This window comes from Peromyscus eremicus, chromosome 14 (genome assembly GCF_949786415.1).
Source record: "Peromyscus eremicus chromosome 14, PerEre_H2_v1, whole genome shotgun sequence".
Classification (NCBI taxonomy): Eukaryota; Metazoa; Chordata; class Mammalia; order Rodentia; family Cricetidae; genus Peromyscus; species Peromyscus eremicus.
The window spans coordinates 23,359,089-23,371,190 of NC_081430.1; the positions used below are offsets into that span (position 1 = coordinate 23,359,089).

Below are 12,102 nucleotides of genomic sequence, written 5' to 3' on the forward strand. Positions count from 1 at the left end.
TGATTGACTTTGAATTTTATTCGCTGTCAGAGTGGGGAGGGTTGTTTTACTAACAGTTACGAAGGAAGGGCCAGCATGCTTATGGAATCCTTGTCTATTTTTCCTCGAGAAGCCTCCTCATTCAGCTCATGTCAGGGCCAGTGTAAGTACTGGAGTAACTGTAGATTTCACCATTAACTCTGACCAGAGATCTGACAGGTGTGCCGGTGTTCAAAGGTTCATGAGTTAAAATGCTGAAGCCTTTGATGAATTTTTGATGGCTGCATTTTTAATACAGGTCTGTCTTCTTCCTTTGAGGCTGCATGCCAGATTAATTGATAAATAGTAGGAGTCTGTAGTGCTGGGTTCTCCTAAGCAAAACAAGTAGGAAAATCCATAAAATCTTGCCGGTCTGGCTCCTTAGAAGTACCTTCTAAAGGCAAAATGTAAAGCTGTTTCCACCCACCTGTCCTCCCTTACAGTGGGAGAACCAAACCCTGCCATGTTCTTTTAGAAAGACTAAATGTTACGTTGGAAAACTTTCCAGAAGGTGTTCAGACTGAGGCTTAGTGGTAAGGTTTTCATGTAGAGGGGTATCGTTGTATTGGCAATGTCAGTAGCAAAGGAGATCAGCACATCTACATTACAAAACCGTTTGTAGAAGCATGACTCTGAAGAGGTCATGGCCGAGGAAGACAGCGCTGGTTTCCTATGTTTCCCTGTTGACCTCCTAGGACTGTGATGTTGACTTTTGTTGCTGTCATTGGCCGCTGTGGACACCCCATTGTATGAGGTCATAATTTTAACCATTTTAATGACTTTGAAGCCAAAAGGAATCAATTTTGCAAGGCTAATGTTGATCAGCCTCCAAAGATGCCGTTTCTTTTGAATTTAATGAATAATCAATTCAAAGTTTTATCTTCCCCTGTAATGAGATGAGCAACCCAATCAGCAGTTGATACTCAAAACCAGTTCCATGGGTCGTTATCAATTTTATAACACTGGCATTTGGATACCAACAGTACCATTTTAAATTGTGTTTTGGTTCTTCTGTTTCCCCAGTTTCTGTATTAAATACAATCTCTCCTTTGGCATGACCCTCAGTGAAGATGCTGAGGGCCAGAGTCTGTCAAACCACCACACTTCCTAGTTGCATGAGCTCTCCATGGTCCTGGATTGGACTCTGAGAGAACACTCAGATTGTGAGTTTTGGAAGGTATTTTGAAAGACAAACTTTCTTCTAAGAGAACCTATGTGCAATTTGGGATTTAAAATTACCATCATCATTTAAGATTTTTCCATGTGTATTTTTGATCTTCCTAAGTAATCTATTCTCTTCATAGTTGTTTGCATGTTCATTTTTTTTATAAATGAACAAAATTACTTCTCCTGCAGCTGAATACCATGTTTTAGTGCACAGAAAATGGCTACTCATTATCCTATTCAGAAACTTTTTACAAACATTCAAGCTTACATTATTAATTATACATGTGTACATGTTTATTTGAATACCTCATTAGGTATACCTGTGGCATATGATGGGTAGTTTCTAAGAATAATAAATATTATACAGAAAAGAAAACTCAGTATCAGCAATAAAAGGGTATTGTTTTATGCTTGTTAGTGAAAAGAGTGTATACATTATAAAAGAGCATTGTGGACGTTCAAAGAATCAAACTATCCATGTGAAATAAGATTAGTCTGTTGTCACATGTGTCTAATATAGTAACTATAAACATTTCATCAATATTTTACTTTATTTCTAACAAATACTTCATATTAGTATCACCCCATTTCATAGATAAGAAAGCCCAAGGCATTAGAAGTGAGCAGTGCATAGTTAATAAGTAATTGAACAAGGGTTACCATGAAATATTCTGGCTGAGTGTTCCATGTTCTAACAGGAACTGTAGATTTTAGCTTTAGTATTGCCCTTTCAGTTGGGATGATTGGACCCATTTGAAAATCTGAAAATCGCGTATCTCTTCAAAATTTGACACATAAACACAAATTTGCGTATGATGTTTGGTGGAAAGATATATGCATATGTGTGTTAAGTTTTGTTTTTTGTTTTTTTTTTGTTTTTTTGTTTTTTTTTTTTTACTTATTGGTTGGTCTTGTTATTTGTTGGTGATGATAATCTTTGCTGCAGATGATGGGACAGTCACCAAAGAACATTGATATTGTCACAAACTTTGCTGAGGATTAATGGGAACTCGTTTCTTCTACCCAGAATCAAATTGAGCACAGTAGAAAACTGGGAGGTTTATATCTATGAAGCAAATAATTGTGGATCTGAAGTTTTGTCATTTTTTATGGCATGCATACACACACACACACACACACACACACACACACACACACACACACCCCTAATCCATGCTGCTTTTGTATTTGAGAAATGCAGCCAAAATGTTTTGTCTAGAACAAAATATACAGAAACAAAGTTTATTTTAGGTTTTAACATGGTCCTTAATTCAATTTGAGAACTGATTATAGCTAGGCTATACTTCATAAAACCAAGCAAAAGATTAATCCGCAAGCTGTGTTATTGTCTTAAGATCTTTAGTTTCATCTATTATACCCGAGTCTCAACAGCCTTTATAATCCTTTGACTGTATTTTATTGCTGTTGCCCTCAAAACCAATTACTACTTATTATAGACACAGTGCTGTCATTCTGAAAGTCTTCTGAACTATAGTGTCTGCATAATGATGTGATGTGGGAGTCATGGAAACCCTTTATTATTAAGATAATGGCCAAGAACATGACTTCAGTAGGGGGATATATTGTGTGTTAGAGTCAGGGAAGCAGAGGTGAGAAAGTGGCAAAGAGAACAGGGAGGTAGGGTAGGTGCCTCTGTGTGTGTGTGTGTGTGTGTGTGTGTGTGTGTGAGAGAGAGAGAGAGAGAGAGAGAGAGAGAGAGAGAGAGAGAGAGAGAGAGAGAGAGAGAGAGAGAGAGAGAGGGAGTTTTTTATTGCTCAGTGTTAGTGTGGAAAAGTGAAGTGCAATATTTAGACAAAGGATTCAGAGCTACCAGTGTCTCTTTACTCCTCTTCCCTGATCGGGAAAAGGGTTCTTCCCCTGTCAACCCTTTGGAAGCCACTAGTTGGTGTCTATGATCTTGTAGTTTGCTTCTCCTGATGATATTTTTTACTGTTTTAATTAAACCATATTTTAATGTTTTACTTATTTTTATTGTAGCATAGACAAAATATTAAAGCAGTATGTATTTATAGGTACCATGTCTAATAGTCAACACATGTAGCCATTGTGTAACATTTAGGGGTTTTTTTTGTTGTTGTTGTTGTTTGTTTTTGGGTTTTTTTTCAAGACAAGGTTTCTCTGTGTAGCTTTGCGCCTTTCCTGGAACTCGCTTTGTAGATCAGGCTGGCCTTGAACTCACAGAGATCCGCCTGGCTCTGCCTCATCAGATTAAGCATTCATCTCTTTAAAACTTTATCATGTCTTTGTGGTGGAAACTTTCAAAATCATTTCTTTCAGTTTTTTTTTATTGCACAGTATTCTGTTGTGTATACTTACCACACTCTGTGCATGCACCCCTGACACTGTATTCTTCAGTTTCTAGCCAACCCTTACTTAGTGCCCATCCATCAACCTTTCCCTATTCATTTCCCCCTCTTCTAGCATCTCCAGCCCTCATGAGGATTAATTTTTCCCCTTGGTTTATTGACAAGCCTATTCATTAATATCAATTTCAGAATAATTGCTTAATCATCCACTTTGCTTTAGTTACATGGAAAATTTTCTAGTGTAAATATTAGGAATATTAATTAGATAATGAATGAATTCATTTATGATCATTTGGGTGACAAGGAAAATTACACATAACATCCATGTAAAACTACCTTCAAAATTGGCCTCCCCAGTTATTGCCCAATTGTAAAATGAGTCACTGATACAAAATTGACCATAACATGTATTATTATTGGCATACACAGTTAAACAAAAGAAGACTTTAATTAGTTAATATATTAAAAGTTTGAAATTTTCTTAACAAAAACTTAGATTTTTAAAAAATCTAGAACTGACAGTACTGGAAGTCTGGCATTACCAGTGGCCAGCTGAAAGCATGCATTATCTCGTAGCTAGGGCTGTTGGCTTCCATTTCCCCTGGTTCTTGTCTGTCCTCCTCACTCACTGAAAGTCCCTTCCTTAACCTTAAAGGGCCTAAAGACCTCTGCTCTGGCACTCTGCCACGGGCCCTTCCTGCACCAAAGAAAATGTCAGCTCAACCCACCTTCTGGAGTAGTATTTAGTTATAAGTGCACAAGGAAGCAAAGCACTAAACTCCAACCAGTGCACTGCCCCCTGCTCGCACACAGTGAAGGATTTCACACAAGGTGAAATCCTTGGTGGTTTTGGCATAGCCCATGTAGCTGTCGTCAGATGAACTAGGTGCCCTGTGTGAAAGGAGGCCTAAGACCCTCTGGTCTAAGATCTTAGCCTGAATATGGTTATATTTACACTGTGTCAGATGGTAAGACATCTGTCCTTACATAGTTTTCAGTAAGCCAATATTGAACATTTATAGATTCTAATAGATGACCAAGATGTTGGGAAGAGTATATGGCATCCTATGTTTCTGTCTGAAGTTACCACTTGAATTATTTTTCAGAACAAATTTTTGTTACTTGAATGACTTAAAATGATATTATTTGTATAATATATATTCATTGTTATATATGCTATATTATATATATTAACCAACTGAGCCAATATGCTTGGTGGTATATTAACCCAGCAAGTATCATGGCATTTCTTAAACTACACAGATTTTCTGTAAGATCTTTTGGGTTTATGAAGAGCATGAGTTTTTCCACTGTAAGCAATTCATGGCTGCTATAATGTGGATTGGCCAATTATTCTCTACTTTTCATTTATAGAGATTACAGCCCTAGTGCTCAAACCATTCTGATTATTCCTCTGGACTTTCTTCGTTTTTTGTTGCTCTTTTTATTTAATGGGAATCCATGATAGGGATTTAAACACTGAAAATGTCTCTGTTCAGGAATGCAGATAGTCACCAGTTATTTTGTGAGTTCCTTAGGGCTGTAAATATATCCCAGTTAGTCATCACTGGGGTCTGAGTTTGAATACATTGCTCATCATCTGCAAAGCAGTGAGAGTGACTCAGAGGAGACGACTCTCCCATCAGACTCTCCCTCAGCTTCAGTTGTGCCAAATCCTGCCCTCAGCAATGTGAGCACACTTCAAACAGAAATGCACATGAATAGTTAAAGGAAAATTCTGGATCCAACCTGTTGCCTCTTCTGTGAAGCAATATGTCTATAATGTCTATAAATTTTAATAACCCAGACAGAGCTTATCTTTCAACATAAAACTCATGCTATCATGAAGTTTGGCTTTGGGGGGCAATATATTCTCTAGTATCTCAGAGACTATCCCTGTGCTAATGCAAGCCAATTTATACAGAATTTTAGTATTCTCTTATCAAGTGGACATCAACACATTTTGAAATCCACATTTTCAGTGTGATGTTTTCTTCATGTGACTGAAAGTGTGAAGATCCTTGCCGAGGACTAGGAACATTGGAGCGCCATCTTTGTTGATTCTGCCAAAGTGACTTTTGTCCCTGTTTACCTTTGCTCTACAAGATGATGATTGAAACAAAAATTCCAAAATGTTTCCTTTAGTGGTTAAAGATTCTCCTGGCAGCAAAAGTTGAATGAGACAAATCTTCAACTTAAGAAGTGGTGTAGGAACATGTGCCACACAGGCTGAGTCTTAATTGCTTATGGTTGTAACATCATGTCTCACTTGTAAGCCTTATGTCTTAGAAACAAGGGCTGTATCCCATTGCCTGGACAGCTGGAAGAGGGAAATGTTGTCGCAAGCAAAACACAATTTTATTAGTCATAACTGGGTTTGTGACAAGAGGCCACCATCAACATTACTTGAAATTCATCTAACTATGGCTCTTGAATTCTAAATTCATTTTTGGTATAGTTTGGGTGGCAAGGTGATAGACGTTAAAGAGCATAATCACATATACTAAACAGCCCTTTCCCACCTCTCTGCTTTCAGTTTACAAGCATTGAGAAAGGAGAAATCCAGAGACGCTGCACGCTCCCGCCGGGGAAAAGAAAACTTTGAGTTCTATGAATTGGCCAAGTTGTTGCCCCTCCCAGCAGCCATCACCAGCCAACTCGACAAGGCATCCATCATCCGACTCACAATTAGCTATCTCAAAATGAGGGACTTTGCCAACCAAGGGGACCCTCCGTGGAACTTGCGGATGGAAGGCCCTCCTCCAAACACCTCAGTAAAAGGTAGGTTGTAGGCCACTGCGTTGTCTGCATTATGGTGGTCTGTCGTTGTCTCTGAGATGAAATGTTCACCATCGTCCTTTCTTCTTTTCCTGCATATCAAATCCTTTAAAGGGATACAAATGTGGAAATCTGAACTCTGCATGAGAAAGACACCATGCGAAGGTGAAATAAATCTCTTCTATTTCTATTTGATTTTCAAAAAGTCTGTCCGCCTAAGCATTCTTGGATATGATATAAGATTGCATAGGAGTTAGGATGAGATAATTTACATATGTGTTCTAATTTATGTTATACAAATACATGCACCTTCTTGACAGTTGGCATATAGGGATGTTGGCTAATAGGTGGAGCTAATGTGCTTTGTGTTAAGTAAACAAAGACAGAAACAGAGCAAGACCCAACCAGAGCAGGTCTTTTTGAATTAATGATTTTATTGAGCTTGAAAATCAATCCATGTATTAATTTTTCATGTTTCTCTATGGACATATTGACTGAAAGTTATGAATATAAACATATATTTGTTCTTCAAATCCTTGACATAGTTACTCTTAAGATTATTTTTAAATGGTAGTGCTGTCCCTCCGATGCTTACATTCCAGAATTTTCTTTTTGTTCCTGAAACCCCTAATAATTCAAGGCACTTTTAGTATTCAAATATGCATGAATTGATTGATATATGTGTGGTATTGACCATTGATTTTCTTTTCTTAAGGTCATCTCATTCATAGCAGATGACCTAAGATCATGAGATTCCTATGTCCTCATGTTCTAACCTTGTATATAGAACCTTTGCAAGCATGGAATAAAAATGGACTATTTAGGGAGGTACAAATAGCCTCTTCTGTGGGAGAAAGGCAAATTAAGTTATTTTCCTTGAGATTTATTTTCATTATTTTAATTATATGTATATATATATATATATATATATATATATATATATATATATATGTGTGTGTGTGTGTGTGTGTGTGTGTGTGTCGTGGAACTATGTACATGTGAGTGTGGGTGTCCTTGGAGGCCAGAGGCATTGGATCTCCCTGAGCTGGAATTACCAGGAGTTGTAAGTTGCCCAATGTGCTGGGAACCAAACCCGGTCCTTTGAACTGACGAGTCTTTTGTAGCTCCATTTATTTTTTTTTTTTTAATTTTTTTTTTTGGCGGGGGAGAGGGTTAGGAGTAGACAAAGTCTCAATATGTAGCTCTAGCTTGTCTATAACTCACTGTGTAGACCTGGCTAGCTTCAGACTCATGGATATCTGCCTGCCTCTGGCTACCAGGTGCTGGGAGTAAAGGCATATGCCACCATGCCCATCCCAAATAATTCTCAGGTGATTTCATACTGTCAGCTACCTCTGGAGAAGTCCTTGTAGCTTTAGCTATGTTTGGAATGTTTTGGAAAGAGTACTGGTGGGTGGATTCTCACCCTCCTGACCTGAAAGGTCAGAAGCTGTGACTGTTTGTCATTGCATGCTAAGACTTGTGATCACATATGTGTGAATCACTTAGTTTGAAAATCCCTGATCACAAACTATGATGAACTTAGAAGTTCTCTGGTTCTCAGAGTGCCAATATGATGCCACAATGAGAAAGCTTCATTGTATACCTGTATGAAATTATTAAGAATAATATATAAATTTATATCAAGGGGGTGTGCATAGGGATATATGAAAAGCCAATGAATTTTGTATATAGACATGTCTCATTTCTTTAAGATATTTCATAAGCAAGCATTCCAAAGTCTGAAATCTGTGACATTTCTAGCTGCCAACATTATGGATAAAGGAGACAGACTCCATCTGTACTTAAGAATTGTGCTCTTAGGAAAGGGGGAAGTTGACATAAAGTCCCATGCCTAAACAAGAAGTTGTTTGCATTTTGATTCCTGCTAGGAAAGGGAGTTTTCTCCAATGGAGTAGTAATTCTGAGTATATCAACCCCATGCCCAGGAATCATTGCCTAACATAAAGTAGACTCCATCATACTTCATTTTTTTTGTGTGTGTGTGTGTGTCTTTTTTTTTCTTGTTTTGGTTGTTGTTTGCTTGTTTGTTTTCTCTTTTTTGTTTTGTTTTGAAGTTGAATGGGCAAAAAGGTGATAAGAATCTGGGAGGAGTCTGGGAAGGGAAAAATATGATCCAAATATATGAAAAAATAAATAATAAAGAGAAGTGTGCTCTGATTGTGAAAGGAAGATTAAAATTTGGATCCCTTCACGTTACTTTCCTCTAGAGCAGACTTGACACATTTGTTTTTAATAAAGGATCTTAGAGTGAATGTTTTTGTCTTTGGAATCTACTTATTCCTGCTTATATACCATGAGATCAGACACAAACAATATTTAAAGGCATAGATGTAGCTGTGTTCCAGTAAAACTGTATTTACAAACCACACAGAAGCTACTACTCAGTTGGACTCACTGGCCATAGTTTGTAGACCAGTGCTCTGTGGTCCATGACATTCAAAGTCTGAATAACACACACTCAGGGCACCTCTCAAGGGTAGGATGTCAACATGATAAAAAAAAAAAAAAAATGAAAGCACATTCCAGTCGGCTGTTCTGCCTTTGAGAATGTAGATAGCAACTTGGTGAGACACTGATGCATGTCCTAGATACCAAAATGTGCATATAATTCTAGTACATGTATGTTAGATACATTGTTTACTTCTAGTTCAGGCATGGCTATCTTCATGTCTCCTTAGAACCATGTGAAATGAACTGATGAGTTCAGTGAGTCAGATACCATACAATGTGAAAGTACGTTATTAAATTTGATTTAAGTTAATAGACTGGACTTATATTTATTTGTTTAGCTAATTATAATTTACCTCCATTTTGAAAATGTTTAAAGTGAAAAGGCTTTCTTGGTAGGGATGGCAGCCAGTATAGCGAAAGAATGATGGCTGTATTGTCTGTCCATTAAGTTCTGGTGTGATGAAACAGCTTACTTTTGGAATCGTGGTCTTTTTCAGATGCAAACCTTTGGATCATATAGACATGTTGACTTATTTTACTTAGATGAGAGATGAGTTTACAGCAAACTGTTGGCAGATCTAAGATACAGTGTTCTTGCCTTCCATATCATTGCTATAAACAATATTCATTTTGCATCATCCATATCAAACATACCAGGTGAGGATTTTGTCAGGCTTAGACAATAACTACTAATTGATTTTTTTCCACTGTGTGACTTTCAGTCAGCTCAGCTCTGTCATTACCGGTTATGGTTAAGATGAATACATAAATAGAGCATGCTCATCTTCCATGAGTACCACAGTCCATGCAAGGATGTGAGGTACCGCTGAGGAAAGCAGAGAGGTTGGGATGGCTGCTGAAGAGCCTGCAAGGGGATAACAGGCCTTCTTAGTTAATGATGGTGGGAGGGCATGGAAATTGATACAGGCTCATTGCTAGTAAACTTGCAATAGGCTAGAAGTGAAGAGAGAAGCTCAGTGAGTCTATCTTGTCTACCCGGGCTTTCAAGTGTTTCCAGGATGCAGGGGCACTTTCTACAAGCTGCCTTTGCTATAGAATATGATAGAATATGTGCATAGCTTATTGCTTTATTCTAGTTCCGTAATGCAAAACTGCTACTCATTCTGATCAAACAGTCATGAAACAACAACATCAAAAGAGCTTCATTTTAATTTATTAAGGTCTTCTATGTTGTGCCCTTGAAGAAGTTCATATGGATAAACAAGCTTATATAAATAGCCTGCAGCATCCTGTGAAGTGCAGTTCATAATCCAACAATAAAACAGACAGACATTATACTTTGAGCCTCTCCAAACAGCCTCTTGAATAAACCTAAAGGCATTTTGAAATTTATATGAAAAGTACTCACACTGTGTAGGCAACAGTTTTTTTTAATGTGATGAGTTGATCATGCTAATAATTAAATTTCAAAGCTGAAATTTAAATTTGTCCCACACAACTATGTAGAATTTTAATCATTTTAATTTGCTGCATCCGAAAGGTCTTTCACTCTGCCCTGCATTCATTACATCTTTTCTTAGCAGTCTATAAAGGTTGATGAGTTTGTTGTGTGGTGCCCATTGTATACAGATTCTTACAAGTTATGCTTGTGGGGAGAACACTCAGGTGACAGTGTGGAATCTGTCCTGAGTCAATTACTTCCTGGAAATGATATGTTAAGCAATTGGAATGCAACAGATAGTTTTTTCTATTATTTTAGAAATATCTGTATTGTTATAGTAGAGATCAAATCTACAATGAACATTATGCATTATTCACGAAATGACCAGGCGTTCTCAGCAGTGTTTCAGCTAAATAACTGATGATTGTAACCTTTAAAGAAATCTCATTGTGGTGACTGTTGGTAAATCACTTCTCCATTCATAGTAATCTCTATTTAGAGGCTATCTAGAAACCATTACATCTTTTATTAATCTTAAAAGCAATAGCTGCTGATTTGACATTTACTAAAACTAGATAAATTTTCTGTCTTTCTAATATCATGGACTTCAGTCAATTTTTGGAGTATGTCTCCTGCAACTCAATTAATCTGGGAATATTTGCCATTGTACACCTAAGTTTTATTTCAATTTAAACATTGCAGATTTTAAATGATAATTTGTCTGTGTGTATGGTAGCCAGTGATGCTGAATATGTAAAATATATGCCAGCCTCAGTCTCTGCAGAAGAGCAATTGGAAAATACAAAAGGCAGCTGTGGATGAACACTAAGGGAGCCCCTAGGGGGAAGAGCTTTTCCATCTTTATGAAATTTTAGTTCACTGGAGGCTGAAGAGATGCTTCATCAGTAAGAAGCACTTGCTTGCTCTTGCAGAGGACCCAGTTTGGTTCCCAGTACCCCCATGGCAGTTTGTAACCATCCCAGGGAGGTTACAACTCCCGTCCCAGGGAGGCCAACACCCTGCTTCTGGCCTCCATGTGAACCAGGCGTGCATGCGTTGTCTGGACGTACATGGAGAGAAAACACTTACATTTATAAGATTAAAAAAAATATTAAAAACTTCACTTCACTGTTTCAGGCATCTGTTGGAAATTAAGCTGTAGCTGTTTCTGGGGGGGAAAAGTGACAGGGCTCTGTTTTGAACATGGTATCTGTCCTTATTCATTTGTCACGCTCATATGTAAACAGTGGTGCTTAGCATACTCATTTCAAGTAATCATGTACGGTATTAGGTGCAGGTTAACCTCCTGAAGGACATTAAATTGCTGCTATGATGATGGTCCCCCTAGCTCAGGGGGCATTTTATAAAATACATTTTGATTTTTGGAGAGGAATAAGGCTGCTAAGATGATCTGAATGATAGATCTTCTAAGTCGGCACAGCTGGGAATCCCTTCCAGTTCCTTCCCTGGCATTTTGGTGGATGCTGAGATGTCTTTGCTTCTAGCAGGTGACATTCATGCTGGGAGGCAAGGCACACATTCCCTTTCCTCAGAAACCTTGCAAGATGAACACTGTTTTGTTACTCGGCACACTCAGCCTATGGCATCCCTTGTTTTCCTTTATACATAGGCAAGGGCTTCAGGACCAAGACTGAATTCCTGTTACATTTTGAGTAGAAGCTTCCTTAGAGCTAGGCAAGGAAGTTTAAAAATGGAAACTTGGCACTTGCTTGGCTCCTGTCCTTGCCCCATCATCCTTGTGAGATTAGGGGGCTCACTCTGGTACCTAGTTCCATCTGCTCAATCCAAAGTCGCTTGTGACACCAATGGAAACCCATCCAGGCACCAAGCTGCTAGTGTTTGTTGTTCTTTGTTTGAGCAGTGTATGCCAGGTCTTAGCAGCCTGTGGAAATGTTAATATCATTTAATTATTGT

The 12,102-nt window shown here is 38.0% G+C and overlaps 1 protein-coding gene across 6 annotated transcripts in view; it reads left to right on the top strand.

The window, feature by feature from the left end:
• The window catches only part of Npas3 (neuronal PAS domain protein 3), an 839,001-nt gene that overhangs the window by 252,289 nt on the left and 574,610 nt on the right, over positions 1-12,102 (top strand). For 5 of the 6 annotated variants that reach the window (XM_059279248.1, XM_059279251.1, XM_059279252.1 and 2 more), the window contains one exon: positions 6,049-6,293. In XM_059279248.1, the coding sequence (XP_059135231.1) occupies positions 6,049-6,293 (245 nt within the window). Of the gene's footprint in view, positions 1-6,048; positions 6,294-6,404; positions 6,456-12,102 lie in introns of all 6 variants that reach the window. The other variant, XM_059279250.1, reaches the window with a different exon arrangement.